Genomic DNA, 15,572 nt, shown 5'->3' with positions numbered 1-15,572 from the left:
GCTTTGTTTATTGTCATAAGATCTGATTAGATCTGATTGCTTCAGAAATAATTGTGCCACTCAAGCCACTGTGAATAGGTTTCTTGTTTAAAACAAGGAACTTAAAAAACACCCTCTCACTTTTGTGTTCCATTTTGGTGAAGTTTTAGTTTGCTTAAGTAAGGATCATGTCTTCTACCCTTTATTTCTCCTAAAATAATTTCTAGTCAGAGCTACTCAGTATGATTAAACAAAAATAACCAGTATTTAGTGGAGCATTTTAAAGTAACTTTTTCCTTATACAGATGACACTTATTTCCATTAATTTTCTTAAAAGGAGATTAAGTAAAATTTGCTATCTATATTTTGGTAATTAGAATACCTTTCATTCCTTTTGGTTGTTATGGGATTAAAATTAAAATATGGTCTCATATTTTGATGGTTAGTGTTTAACTTGGAGAGTATTGTATCCCATCCTTAATTTATGCAGTCTAATAAAAATCAACACTGCTTATGCAAGTTACAGGCCAGCTTAAACTTTATTCTGTTTCCACCATGAATTGTTGCTGTTCCTACCCAACATTATTTCTTGATGGTTCCAGTAATACCCAGTTCACTTGGAATAACTTCAGTCAATGGTTAATTCATGGTCAGACTCAGTACTGGCTGGATCAGCAGCGTGCCTAGAACTGATGTCTGCATGATGACTAGTTTCATGATGTAGAAGGTAGGTCTTTATTCATAAACCCACGGAGACTCTGCTACAACTTTCCTTTCAGAGCTTTCTTTACAAGGTATCTGTACCTACCACAAATTCTAGAACTGTAGAATATGAAGGGTTCTAGTATTCATTATCTATTGCTTGTAGTACAGTGCCCCAAATTTTATCAGCTTAAAGTGTCAATAAGATTATCTTCTATATTCTGTAGGCCAGAAATCCAGTATTGTCTTAACGGGGTGGTTCTGGTGTTGGGTTTCTGACAAGAGTGTGGAATGTTTTGAGCAGGGCTGTAATCATTTGAAGGTTTAAGTAGGTCTGGAGACTCTGCTTGCAACATGACTCCTCACATGATTGTTGGCAGAAGGCTTTGTTCCTCCCTAACGTTTGAGTCATCACAGGGACCTTTCTACAGGACTGCTTAAGTGACAACATGGCAAGGCAATGGATTCCTGCAGAATACATAATTGAGGAGACAGTTTTCCAGTGATCTAATCATGGAAGCAGCAAACACACCATCACCTTTGCCTTGATAACTACTTACCCACATCGATGCGAAACTCTGCTTTTTATATGTCCCAGCCACAACCTGTACCCAAGGGCTACATGTGAATTTTGAAACTCAAGACTGCACAGAATCATAAGTTCCCACAGGTGAACGGAGGTTATATATATTCTCAGTGACTGTTCCCTCCTCCCTGGGCTTTCATATCTTGCTTGTTTTTAGTTCTACTTGTACAGCATGTCAAGGTCATGTGTCTGTGTTACAGTGTGATCATGTCTAAAATATTATCAGATAATAGGGAAATGTCACTCTCCTTTTGGATCTCTTTAGCTTACCTGGGGAAACTGGCAATGTATTTGAGTGACCTTAAATATCTAGTTTTGTCTCATCAATTACAGAAAACTTTTCTGGTTTCTTACTCCCTAGCAACAAGATTCTGGTTAAATCAAGTTTAGGCCATTGGCCCACACAATTGCCCCCAAAGGCAAGAATAAAAAACAGTGGACTGGTTAATCTGTGAAAGAGTCACACATCATTTTTAATCACACTTACCCGAATCTAGGAAGTATAGCCTACTACGCACCAAAGGACCATATAGGGACCACTCATTGACCAAAATAATTTTTAAGAGGTTCATGAGTATATACTCACACTGTATAGTAGAATACTACATGCAGTGAGAATAAATATTTTGCTACTAGCTACAGCATGAGTAAGTTTTACAATGTTGAGAAAAAGAAAAAGGACAAAATCCATTTCTAGGATTTCATTTATATGCCAACCAAAACCAGACACAATTAATTTATGGTTTTCAGAACAGTGATTACTTTTGAAGGGTAAGTAGTTACTGGTAATAGAACTGGTAACAGGAATGAGGAGGCTGTTAGAGTCTGGAAATGTTCTGTTGCTAAATCTAGGATGTAAGTTACATGAACATCTTAATTTTTAAAAAATGTGTTAAGCTGAACAATTGTGTGTACATTTCTATATGTTTTATTTAAACAAACTTCACATAAAACATAGGGATTATTTTTCATTAATGGTGTTTGTTTCCATTTCAGTGCTTCGGTGATATAATAAATATATAACATGCTAAATCACAAGGATTTTTAATTTACTACTGATACCCACTAGGATTTCTAAAAATACCAGAGGTTATCTCAGTGTAATTGTGAGCATTTGAGCAGGTTCTGTTTCTTTTTCTTCAAGGTATTTTTCCTCTCTTGTTGGAACTGTGTCCCAATTCAGAGAGGTAATTGCCATCAGTGATCTCTTCATAGACCTTACAAAAACAGCATCTTCTGGGTCATCAAACAAAGTTCTGCAAAAAAGTGGAAATAAAGTCAGAAATAAACCTATTAGACCAAAATGGATTTTTAATTTAAATGAATCATTGCCAAACATTTCTAGTCTACCAGTAGTATAAAACCACTAACTGAAAAGTTTTGGGCTCTAATGACAAATGACTTCTAAGGTTAAGTAACTCAGTTTTTATTGTATGTATTGTTTATTTGAAAAATAAAGTACTTGAGATTTGAATATTTGAGATTGAATATTAAACTTTAAGTCTCACACATTCATGTTTTGAAAGCATTGTTAAATGAGATGTTTAAAATATTTATTATGTTAAAATATTTATAGGTATTATGCATATTAATAACTTAGCTACATTGTATTGCAAAGTTATTATTTGTGTACATTGTGTTATATTTTATAAATATGCTTGGGAAAGATATTTGTCAACATTGAAGTCAAAGAAAAATTTACAACTGCAAAATTAAAAAAGAATGATGATTTTCAAATTCATCAATATTCATGATTGAAATGTTTTTCATTAACTTAATGAAGTATTTGCTTCTGAAAATGTAAATTCCAGTGAGCATAAAATGTTAATTTACATAGTAATTACCCTCACTGAACATATTTAAAGGAACAAAACAAGGACCCTCATTTATAATGACTAATGACTCATAAATTTTATTGTTTTAATGCATTGAATCACCCTTTCATTTATTTTAGGTGATAGCATAATTTTAAGTACCTAAAAACATAAAATTTGAATTCATAGCTTCTATTCACTTATTACAAAAAGAGTAATTTTACCATCTATTGAAAAGCTAGTCACTTTAAACTCAAAACCTATTTTGGAAAATGTGGAAAACTTAGGGTCAACACAATTATAAAGTAATTTGATTTTTAAAGGTTTAAAAAATAACTTACTTATCTACGTTATTCGCAAATGTAAAATCTGAAAGAAAAATTCTAAGTTAGTATGTTCAACGTTCAGTATTTAAAACAAGGAAACAGTGCTATAGAAGAAAAACTTAGAGCCTAAACTGTTTTATAGATATTCAATACATCAAAAATATCTTGATAAATAATCCCAAACTGTAATGTTCTTTAAAACACAGTGTTTTCGATTTTGAGTCATATTCTCAAATACAATACATATCTTAAAACTGAGGACAGTGGAATACTAGTGGGAACTTTTATAATTAAGATACTGAGTTTCAAATGTAAAAAAAGGGTCCTTTTTTTTCCTTCCAGATAGTCACTTGAATCTATAAATGGACTAATAGAAGAAATATTCAGCCCTGTTTAGACCTTTTGGATTCTTGGCATTAACTTCAAAGAAATAGAATAAACAAGTCCTAGATCATAAGAATCTACATCTTCCTTAGTTTTGGAGCTCAAAGGCTAGACCTCAAAGCCTGGATTTCTTATGGTATCTTTCAGAGACTGTCACTGCTTTGTTTATTCCTCTCCAGAAGGCCTAAAGCCAGACGAGATGAAAAGTACCCGCACCTGTTGGGCCACCAAAGCCCACAATATAAACTCTTGCCGATCCATGAGCAGCAGGGAGCACACAGCCTCTGACTCTGCCTCAGAGGAGGAGTTCATGGACTCTTTCCCTTTCCAGAAAGCTGGCCGAAGTCTCCCAGGCCCCTACTGATTTCCCCAGACTCCTTTTTCTACACTTCTAACTAAAATGACATTCATACTGCTTATAATGACTATAAACAAGTAAATTGTAAAATATGAAATCTCCCTTTTACCTTTCCAGTTCCTTTTATCAGAGGTATCACTATTAACGAGTTTCATGTTTGCTTCTGTCTCCTATGCGCATTCAACTATGTACTCACATATACACAGATATTCTGACAAAGTTCTAATATTGTCTTTGGCATTATACTGATTTTTTGATATTTAAAATTATGGAATAATTCTACATGCAATTGTTCATACTGTATGAATGGGCCATAACAATACTTTCCTAAGGATTACTTTAGATTATATCCCAGTTTTTTATTCAGTATTTCAATGAGCAATTTTATGCATATATCTTTGTTAATGTGTACAAATGCTTCTGAAGATAAGAAACTTCAAATTCAATTGTTACATTGAATGGTATACACATTTTCTAGGATAATGGATATTCCCATATGGTTTTCCAAGAAAGTTTGAGCCTGTTAAAGCTGAGGAATAATACATGAATTGTGTTCTCCCCCCACTGCACCAACTTTGTTTTTTATTTTTGCTTTTCTACTGAATGAAAATTGGTATCCCATTTAGATTTGCATTTATTTGCTCACTTGTGAGGCTGATCATCAGGCATTACATTTAATTCCTTCTATAAAGGTTTTGTACATAGTCTTTGTCAGATTTTCTATTTGGAGATTTTCTATTTGGATTTGTAGGAATACTTTTAAATAACGACATTAACTTTCCTTTCTCTCGTTTTATTTTTCTTTACTTTTTTTAATTGAGGTAATACTACAATATTTTTCTATAGGATCTCTCCAGGTGTTACTGTTGTACAACCACCACCATAGTCATCCACCACAGTGACAACGTCCAGTGTTTGCCTTTCTCCTGGTTTGTTTCACCTAGTACAATCCCTCCCACCTCCCATACATGCTGTCACAAATGACATAAGTTTATCTTTTTGATCACTGAGTAGTATTCCATTATGTAGATACACATCATATCTTCTTGATCCACTCATCTATTTTTGGGCACTAGGTTATTTCCTTAATTATCATACATTGTACTACAATGAACATAGTCTAAGTTTTCTTTCAAGTGACATTTTTATATTCTTTGGATAGATACCTAGGAGTGGTAGTGCTTTTGTTTCTATATCATATAGTATTTTTCATTTTTATGTAGATAAATCTGTCAACATTTTATCTGACCAAGGAGAAATCCTTCTTCAAGATTAAAGTCTCCCCCACCCCAGTACTTTTAAATTTACATATATTTAAATAGTCTCTTTGGATAGTCTCTTTGCTGTCTCCTTGACAAAGCATGTATTGAAAAAATAATTAGATTATCTCTTTGGCCGAACTCCAGGGGCACCTAGTCATTGTTTTCTGTGTAAATGGTATCTACTGGAGCCATAAAACATGGTAGTTCTGCCGACTGCTGACTTTTGCCTTTATAGATCCTTCTGACTGCACAGCTTTCTCAAAATCGAACCTTTCTCCAGATCTCACATTGAGTTCTGGGTCCTATCTGAGTCTTCACATACAAGTACACTTGACATTTGTTTTTCTGAGTATGCCTGGTGCTATTGCTTCCCGCAGAGATGTCTTCAAGGTCCAGCTTCCAGAGTCTTAGATTCCCTAGATCAAAATTTTGTTCGAGTTTTCTCTGGGTTATGTCCTTTAGCCTTGGACCTGGGTTAGCTTTGGGGAACTGCCATTTTTACCTTGTCTACCTGCTTTTCCTTTTTAGTTTTTCTCTTCTCTTCTTCAGTAGCATGTGTTATCTCAGTTACCAGGCCGAAGTTCTGGACACTAAGCCCTATCAGGGTCTTAATACCTGGGTCTGTTTGGGGGGTAAGAGCAAACAGGATGGAAATCCAACAGTTTCACTTAACCATTAGTAGACAATTCTGAAGTTTATTGATGTTTTCATTTAATGTAAATAGTCCTTTAATATCTTCCCATATCTAGATAGTAGGAAATCTTCAAATGTCTTTTTCCTTAAAATCATGGAAGATCAAAGAGTTTTGGTTCTGAGAATGTTGTTTCTTATGCAATAGGAACCGAAGACACAAGTATAAACCTTTTAGCCACACCTATTGGATAAGGTTGAATAGCTTGAGATTTGAGGACATGTCAAATTGACATTGCTATTCATGTTATTTGATTATAATTGGCTTCTTTCTCAATTTTAAGAAGATAGAATTGCACCATGTTTGTTGTGTGGGAACAGTAAAGGATTACAAAAGCAAAATGTGATATTACAATATTACAGTAGTCATAAGCATTTTCAAGTATGGTTTCTTTTCAATAAAATAATTGAGAGTCTAAGTGGGCATGTCACAAAGAGATTTATATCAAAACAAATATAGAAACTAATAAAGGACAAGGTTTAAAATCTTTTAAATGGTGGGTTTTATTGCTTTCATTATAACTAATTAGCTAGGTAAGATAACCTAAAGTAAGTAAAACAATAGGCTAAAAATACTTTTCAGTTGCTATGATCTAGTGGCATTTTATGAAAAATGAGTACATTGATATGTCATGCTGTCAATTTTAAGGAGAGATTTAGTGAATTTATCTAAGAATTAAGAAGAACTTTGAAATGCAATAAAATGTTGTCTCTCCTTCCTGCCTCTGATTTTATTTTTGGAGGTTTGATAAGGAAAGCATTAGAGAGAATTAAAAGGGTAGCATTTCTGTCAGTAAACTGATTACACAAAAGAAAGATAACACTATGTAACCCTGAAAAGCAGATTGAGAATGGGATTTATGTTGCTTGTGATTGTGTACATTAACTGCTTTTTTTTTTTAAGATTTATGTTGCTTGTGATTGTGTACATTAATTATTTTTTTAAGATTTATTTATTTATGCATACAGAACTGGGATAGAGGCCAGAGGTGCAGGGATGGTGAGAGGATTCATGTTGCTTGTGATTGTGTATATTAACCATTTTTTTTAAAGACATTTATTTATGCATACAGAACTGGGGTATAAGCCAGAGGTGCAGGGGTGGGGAGAGGATTCACCAGAGATAGAGTGGGGAGCAGAACAGGCTGACTTACGAAGTACACTGCTGAGGGGAGGAGGTGGCGGGTCAGAAGGGGTCTGCCGGGTCATGTGGGTCAGCTCTGGGGCGGGGATCGAACTCATGCTGAAGTGGCTTTAGCTTCTTATAGCTGTGCTTTAACCCACTGTGCCACCAGGGAGGGCCCCATTAACTATTTTTGAGAGTAGAGATTTTGCTAGCCAGTGATTCCTACCAGTGTGACTTATATCAGTAATTCTACAGCATTTAGTTTGGGCATCAACTCTTACATGAAGTAAAAGAAAAACTAAGAAAGTGGCTGACTAGTAGAATTGTTGGATGTATCATGCCTGTGTATGTTTCAGATCAAGTCTTTCAATGTTTTATATACTAAGTAAGCATTGTAATAGACAGTAGACAACATTGTCTCCATTTTGAAAATCAGAATGCTGATTTAAAATTTCTAATTCCTAGAACAGATGGTGATGTTCAAACCTGGGGAGATCTAGTCTCATTCTGTGCTCTTGCCTCTCCTCTGATTATTTTCATACTGGATGCTTGTCAAAATGATCTGAAAATTTTGTTAATTTTTTTAGATTCCTAGTTCCTACCCTTGAATCTCTAATTTCAAAGATCTCGCTGGGGCAGGAATTTGCATTTGTAGTGAGCTCCTCAGTGGTATTGTTGCTGCTGTTGGTTTGGGGACCACGGACCACACTGTGTAAACAGCTGCCTCAGACCATACTCTTTTACATCTAAAACTTGTCCTACAGACATTATTTCCATTGTATGGGACAAACAGGAGATGAAAGAAGTCAAATGACACTTGTGGAAACAATCATCCAGGCCCTCCCTGGTGGTACAGGGGGTTGAGGCACAACACTAAGGAAACAATCATTCAACTAGCGGAATTTAAAAACTCACAAAACAAATTCGGGCATCTATTCTAAATTAAAAGAAACTACAGAGCCAAAACAACCAAATATAAACTTGAACCTTGAGTAGATTCTGATTTGAAGAAGCAGCAATAGAAGTCATCTTGAAACAACGGGGAATTTGAATAACAAATTGTTTTTATTAGACATGATGGCACTGTGGTTATATAGGGAAATGTCCTTATTTTTAGTAATGTAGAAGTGACATGATGGCTCTGTGGTTATATAGGGAAATGTCCTTATTTTTAGTAATGTAGAAGTGAAGTGTTACATGTTTCCTACTGAAACATTTAAGTGGTTCAGGAATATTTTGATATTTTTGAGTTTACGCTGTGGTTGGAGATGACCAATGAGAGGAACCTAGAAGTATATTTTTAAATAAACAAAGGTACATGTTAAATATTTTTTTATAGTATTTTCAGCTTTCTATGTAAGAAACATTTTCATTCTGGGGAATTTCTCCAAAACTGTTTTTTCAGTGCAACATTTCCCCCTTCGCTTCCTGAAAATCAGTTTGGTTCATTTTCAAATGAATGTTGTTTCTTTGGCAAAATGTTAATAGAAGAAGATGTATTCTGTCTTTGCTTCTTTTCCATCCTCCCTTCTCCTTGTAATGCCTAGTGGCACAGCAGCTTTCATTGTAACCTTAAAGCATGCTAGGAATAGCAAAACAAAAGACAGATGTATGCAGCTGATGATGCCATTGAACTTTAGACCCTATCTTTGTGCTGTTTGTTGTGTGAGAACAATAAACCACTATTTACATATGTCACTGTGGCTGGATTTCTGTTTCAGACAAGGGATTAAATTCCAACTAGTAAAACATCACTGAAGGTGTTTAAGTTAAACTTCTATGTAACTACCATGTATGAGAGTACAACCAAAGTATTAGTAGTACTTTTTTCTGGGTGGAGAAATTGCAGATGATCCCTATTACTTCTTAATGTTTCTCTATACAGTAAAAAAACTTACAGCTTTATTTGATGAAATTGTCCTGTGATAGTTACAGAAATAAAACTACAGTTTATTTACTTAGCCTTTAATATTAGGTAAGAACTTTAATGATCTCATCGTTCTCACATTACCTCACTTTACACAGGTATGAGGATATCATATTCACTTTAATTAGAAAATATTAATCTCATGATAAGCTAAGTACTTAGCTTATTGTAAAGAGCAGTTACTATTATTGTAGCCCAATTGCTAAAGTCCTTAAGGAGTTTTAATTTAAATTTTTCTCTTTTCAAAATACCTGAAGGTAGTCTCTGGGCTGACTTTTTCTTAAATGGTGATTTAGGATTCCATGATGCATCTACTTTTCCTCTGAATGCTATTGATTGAATAACATGTGCCTTTTTATGGTTAAAAATGGTAATCATTGATCTTCTTTCTTTTTCTGTAACTTCTGATAAATATAAACAGTGACTTTATTGACTAGTATTCTAAAAAGATGTACAGAATTATTCAAAATAGGATTAAACACTTTCAAAAACATCTCTAATTATATTGTACATAAACATCTTGTCAAAACTAATTCGCAAAGATACTATCACAGTTATCTCCATAACCTTACAAGTGCTCAATATATGCTCCCCATGTCACAAGGCACAGATCAATCCTAATGCATCCCAGACACCTCCTAATATGAACATGGATGATTAAAATCATAACTCTGATACAGCTCTTCATTTCCTCAAAGTTATAAGAAGTGGTATGAGCATAAGGTTTTCATATACCCTCATAAGAAGTTACTCAGTAACACATTTTTAAGAATGTTCAAGCCTTTAGAGATAGAAACGTAAGATAGAGTGTATTAAAGCACTCAGGGATAAAATAGACCTTGAAAAAGACCATAATACATAAGGGTTTTTTTTTTTTTTGAGACTTATATGTCAGCATAGTAGGTAATCTTGAATGCCTAAAGATGCATTCATAATGATATTATCATTGATGGTGCCAGTCTTTATATATTTACAGAATTTCAAAGAATGTGACCTTTCAAAACTCAAATAGCATTAAAATGATTTAGTCCATTTTTTTTTTTCATTTTTGAATCAAGAAACAAAGGTGCCAAGGGGTAGGTGATTTGGCATCCAACACAGGCATGCTAAAGCCAGGATCAGAAGGAGACTTTCCTCATGGTCAGTGTGAACTCTTCCCAGTAAAGTGGCTGAGAGATTTGATTCCTAAACTAGGGCAGATTTCAAATAGCAAAAATTATAAGAATGAATAACTTAACTTCGCAAAGACAATTATTTTAAAAAATACCCAGCATTTTTAACCACAGAGTTAAAAGACTATCAAATACTTCTCTGCAAGAAAGAAAGATCCTTACGATTTCGATCCAGCAACTCTATTCCTGGGAGATGGTAGATTATATATAAACGGTACAGGTTGTATTGGCTCAAAGGGTTCTGATAGAGACCTGCAAAAGAAGAACCCCAATTAAATGTAAGATTTCAAAATTAGTTTCATTTGTCACTTAGTAAAACAAGGGAAACTGCAAGATTAATATAAAACAAGAAAATGCAAAGCTCTATCTCACGGACCAACTGTTATCCTCAGTAAAGACTTATTTTGGAGAAACGCTTAATTTTTCTGACTGGTTAAATTCATCCATTCAATAAATGTTTTCTGAGTGTTTACTATCTACCAGGAACTAAGTTAAGTGTTGGGGACATATCATTAATACAAATTTGCCACAACTAAGCACAATTTCCACATGTCTGTAAGTTAAATAGTAGAGGAAAAGCTGGCTATCGGCTCTATGGCGGTTCTCAGCTACTCTTTATTAAAGTATTTATTTGTTCACTTTTCTCACAAGTCCCCAGGGTGACTACGTGGACATGTTCAGAGATGCCACACACTTCTAATGCTGTCTCCTTACTCCACATCACTACGCATACCTGAGCAAAAAGTGGTGAGGGTTTTCTTTTCAAGGAAAAGCTATTTTCCTTATTCTAATTAGATAATATTTTTTTCTTTCTATAGTACTATTATTGTACATCTCTCTCTTTTTTTATATTTATTTTTACATATTTTTGTGCATTTTCCGTCTCAGTTGCAATCCCCTTGGGTTTCCCATCACCATAGTTAATTAGATAATATTAAACAAGATCTTTAACATATGATTGGAAATAAAAATTGTATGATCTTCAGTTGACTATCTTTAGCTATTGGATTCAGCCTACATGTCATTTCTAGAAAATACTTCTGGAAAATCAATTTAGAGAGGAGAACCACTAGATGGCAGTAGCAGAAAGAGCTCCAGCTATTTTGCAAAACCACCACTTCCAGCAAAATGAAGCTCGTTTAATGTACATGTTAAGTTTAGTACTGCTGTAGCATTCGGTTATTTGTAAAATGCAAAGAGCCTTCATAAAACCATGAACATACTAAGCTTCAGAAGCCCAGTAGAAATGAATATTTATAAAGAACAGTTGGCAGCATAAAGAAGGTAAGGCTGAGGGGGTACAGATAAAAATTGAAAAAGTTAATCATCTGGATGTTTTCTCTGTAGGTAATAAAACATTCTGATATTTGTCATATAAACACAAATTTTCCTGGCTAATAAATTTTATATATATAGCTATTCCCTTAGGAAAACTTAAGCTTTAGAGAGACTTAGAGCAGGCAATGGAAGACACCTGGTGCATAATAAACAAAAGTTATAAGAGTGAGGGAAAATATAAAGAAAATATAGAGCTGGAAGCAACAAAGAAACTTAAAGGGAAATCAGGGGAGAAATGAAATGGAAATTTTTCAAGATTCCTTAAGGGAGAAAAAACGGTTTGAATTTTAATCTTAAAAGAGAAGTTATTTAAAATGGTAACAAGTAATTATAACTACAGGACAGGGAATAGAACGGATGTATACTAAAGCAGTCATAAGGGCAGATTTAAAATGATCCACAGGGATCATGCGTTGTTGGAGCCAGAAAGAAGAGAAAAGGACACCCTTCAAGGATATAAAAGCAAAGCACAATTGTTTTTAATGAGAGTTTGGGAGGGAGAGAAGTCTCATATGCTTTAGTCAAGAAGTCTGCTCTGTGGTTACTGTCTTGGAGAATTACATCTGACACCTCATAAGGCTGTAACACATTATAGCAGCTGAGAGTAGACTCTGCCTGTGCACAATGATGTCAATGGAAAACCTACCAACATCTTCCAATGACCTTTACTCTTGTAGACTCTGTTCCCCTTTCCCTCTGGGAATAACACTATTTCTTTTCAGTCATTTTTTTCTAGTTCTGAAGTAGCTTCTTTATGCAAATTAAAAAGCCTCTAGCCTCAACTAAAGAAATACCAAATTTGGATTTACTATTATTACATTACTTGTTAAGGAGTCCCAATATTAGAAATTCCACGTGCTTATTGTGATTCCACTTTCATCTCATCATTTAGTAAAATCTAAGTGACAGCAAGTCAGAAAACAGGCCTTGCCTCTGTTTGAATTAGCTTTAAAAAAATTGAATTAAACAATTTTAGGCATATCTTTTTTATACTTCACTTTTCCCTACACTCTGAAATTTAGAAGAAAGCAAACTTACTTTCTTTATTTTCCTTCCATATTATTAAACACTTAACAGTTAGGATTTATGAGTTTTAGATTGATGCTACCAAAATTACCATAAATTAAGTTTCTAAGATATGAAATTGGTTTCCTGTGTGTCTGAAAGTTCTGAAAGCCTTCTATGATGTATGGGTACATTCCTTTAGAAACTATGAAGTAAAATTGCTTACACTTTCACTTTCAATAGGTTAATACTATTTAATCCACCTTCCCTCTAGGCTACTTATCGAGTACACCTCAGTGGCGCCAGCACTGTCTTGCTTATCTTAATTTGGGATTCTGAGTCTAAGCAATTTACATCTACCCAATAATATATCAAAATGTCTCTACTACCTTACTGCACAAGCTTGAATTACATGAGTCACATGTGTGAAGCTACTTATTATTGAAACAGAAGAAGAGAAAAAAATGCAGTCATTTAAATAATTGGCTCCAGTTATTTTTTTAAAAACTTTTAAAGCAACATTAGAAATCATCATTTAAGACCACCTTTGAAGAACGTTGATATAATTAATCATGTACCCAACATATCCATTTTATAAGGGAGGGATAATATAGAGAGGTTAAAGGCAGCTATTTTCTGTGCTATACAGTATAGCCTGTGGGAGGAAATTCATCTGGCAATGAATTTTGAGTTTCTGGTTCAAGATGACTTTAGTATGGTCAGCATCTCCATTGTCACCACCGTCTATTTGAACTAAAATGTGTGGGTGACTGCACAGCATATTATTGTATTGAGTGAGGAAATCAATTATTCCTGATTTTTAAAAAGGCAAATTGGACTAAGTAGAGGATGAAGACAGTAGAAGGATCAGAACATTCTCTTCTGGACAAGTAGCCAGTTGGTTCTTTTTATTGTTATGTTTTGTTCTTGGGAGAGTGATCCCATCTTGGCCATTTAAAGTAAAGAAGCTCAAAAAATGAACTGTAGAGATGACAGCCCCCACATTCAGATCTTTAGGCATCCTTCTTCACTCCCTGGCTGTCAGCAGAGCCTGGGCCAATGAGAAAGGACAGAAAACCTCAAGCACTTAATCTGTAGAAAAATAGAGCCCCTCTTTTGAAGGGGCACTCCTTTCCTTCAAGAACAAGTCATTAAAGGTCTACTAGGAAGCGAGTCTTAAAAATTATGAAATGTAGTAGTCAAAGTATACTTTCCAGGAGGGGAGTTAATGAAACTCAGAATATTTGAGAGAAATGAGACCAACAGACTGGAGAATGGGTTATATATTTTGTTGCTATTGGTTGTGGTAGAGGCAGGACCAGGGAAGCTTTGTGAGCCTATCACTTATGAAGTGGGTCTTTAACATACAAAGAACTGAATTTAGAAAGAGTTTGGAAGAGGAAAGGGAAGAGGAAAATGGAGCTGGAGAGGGAGGGTGTAGAAAGGTAGACTGCCTGAAGGGACAAGGTGGGGCCCTCCTGACTCAGCCTGGAAGTTAGGAATTCCAGTTTCCAGGACCTCACACTCAGTAGCTGGTTTTAGGCCTCCCTGAAGCTCCCAGCCATGTGTCTCCTGGGCAATCTCTTGGCATTTTTCCTCACAAATGCCAGTGGAGGGTGCAATGTTGAAGTGGATTAGAGGTTGATCCTCCAGGCAATTTTCTCACCCTCTGAAAAACTTGTAATTGAAGTCGAATAATGGCACGTTAGCATTTTATATAGTTTTACAACTCGAAAAGACAAAAATTTTTATACTTGAAATACATGGGCTTTTCATTTTTGTTAATGAGCTGAATCTATCTGTGATTGCAAATGAGACTCACAGAAACTTAATCTGAGGACATTACGCATGAGTAAAAAGTGTAGCTTAGTAAGTTCAAACATTTTTTCCGTATTATATCTTTAACTAGAAACAGGGCAAGTGATCAAAATGTGCATATTTGTCACCAAATTTCTGGAAAGGTTATTATTTTTTTTTTTTTAGTAATCAGATACAGCATTTTCTCCATTTCAAAAAAGCAATCCTACTACAAGATTTTCAGTTGGAAAAATTATAGTTATGTTACTTGAATTGTATCACTGTGATTTTAAGTAGAGGTCACTTAAACTGTGGAGACAGGTAATAACATGGACACTGTATTATCAGGCTGGCCTAAAAGATTTTCAAAGAATTAGAAAAGGTACTCCAGCACCTCAAAGGTGACACATTTCTGTGCTCACATACACATTTAAGTGCTAAATTTTGGGTTCTAAACATTTCCAGGACAAGAAACTTCCTTCTTGTTCTAGACTTCGATCAGCTTAACACTGTTTGCTAACCTCCAAATATTAAACGTGGAATAAGATTCCTTAAATTTAACTTTTTTCTTTAAGTGACTTACCATCTAATTTATCTTCAAGTCCCTTTAGCTATCTAATAAATACTTAGACTGAGTTGTAAAACTAACCCCAAAAAGGTGCAGGCAGGGTTTATCTTGTTCACTTTTATGTCTGCGTTATCTAGTAGAGTGTCACATTGTGAATATACTATAAGCATTTATTGCATGAATGAATAAAGTATGTTTTGAACAAATGGATGAATAAAAGATAAATAAAAATAAACAAGTCATTTGAACATGACTTAGTAGTTTGATTAAAGTTCTGAACCTTGCATTTCTACCATTACACAGGGAATAATTCTAATCATGCCATAGGGTTGCAGTGATAGTTGAATGAGAATACGATTTTTAAAGAAAGCATTTCTCAGTAGGAAAGACATTCAAAGATGTTATTATAATAATTATTCATTAAAAAGTCAGTTATAGGCCCTCCCTGGTGGCGCAGCGGGTTAAAGCACAACACTGAGAATCTAAAGCCGCTTCCGAATGAGTTCGATTCCCGCCTGCCCCGGAGGTGACCACATGG

At 34.7% G+C, this 15,572-nt stretch overlaps 1 protein-coding gene across 1 annotated transcript in view; it reads right to left on the bottom strand.

Annotated features, from left to right (window-relative positions):
- Nucleotides 1-478: 478 nt before the first annotated feature.
- The window catches only part of LRRC72 (leucine rich repeat containing 72), a 58,366-nt gene continuing 43,272 nt past the window's right edge, over nt 479-15,572 (bottom strand). The window contains exons 6-9 of the mRNA XM_004677121.2: nt 10,489-10,578; nt 9,406-9,558; nt 3,423-3,450; nt 479-2,523 (exon numbers count right to left, since the gene is read on the bottom strand). Coding sequence (XP_004677178.1) covers nt 2,358-2,523; nt 3,423-3,450; nt 9,406-9,558; nt 10,489-10,578 — 437 coding nt within the window. The 3' untranslated portion in view covers nt 479-2,357. The remainder of the gene's footprint in view (nt 2,524-3,422; nt 3,451-9,405; nt 9,559-10,488; nt 10,579-15,572) is intronic.

This window comes from Condylura cristata, unplaced genomic scaffold (genome assembly GCF_000260355.1).
Source record: "Condylura cristata isolate star-nosed mole 26May11 unplaced genomic scaffold, ConCri1.0 scaffold00005, whole genome shotgun sequence".
In the NCBI taxonomy this organism is placed as follows: domain Eukaryota; kingdom Metazoa; phylum Chordata; class Mammalia; order Eulipotyphla; family Talpidae; genus Condylura; species Condylura cristata.
Note: the sequence above shows the minus strand (reverse complement) of the source record. Positions and strands in the feature narration are given on the sequence as shown.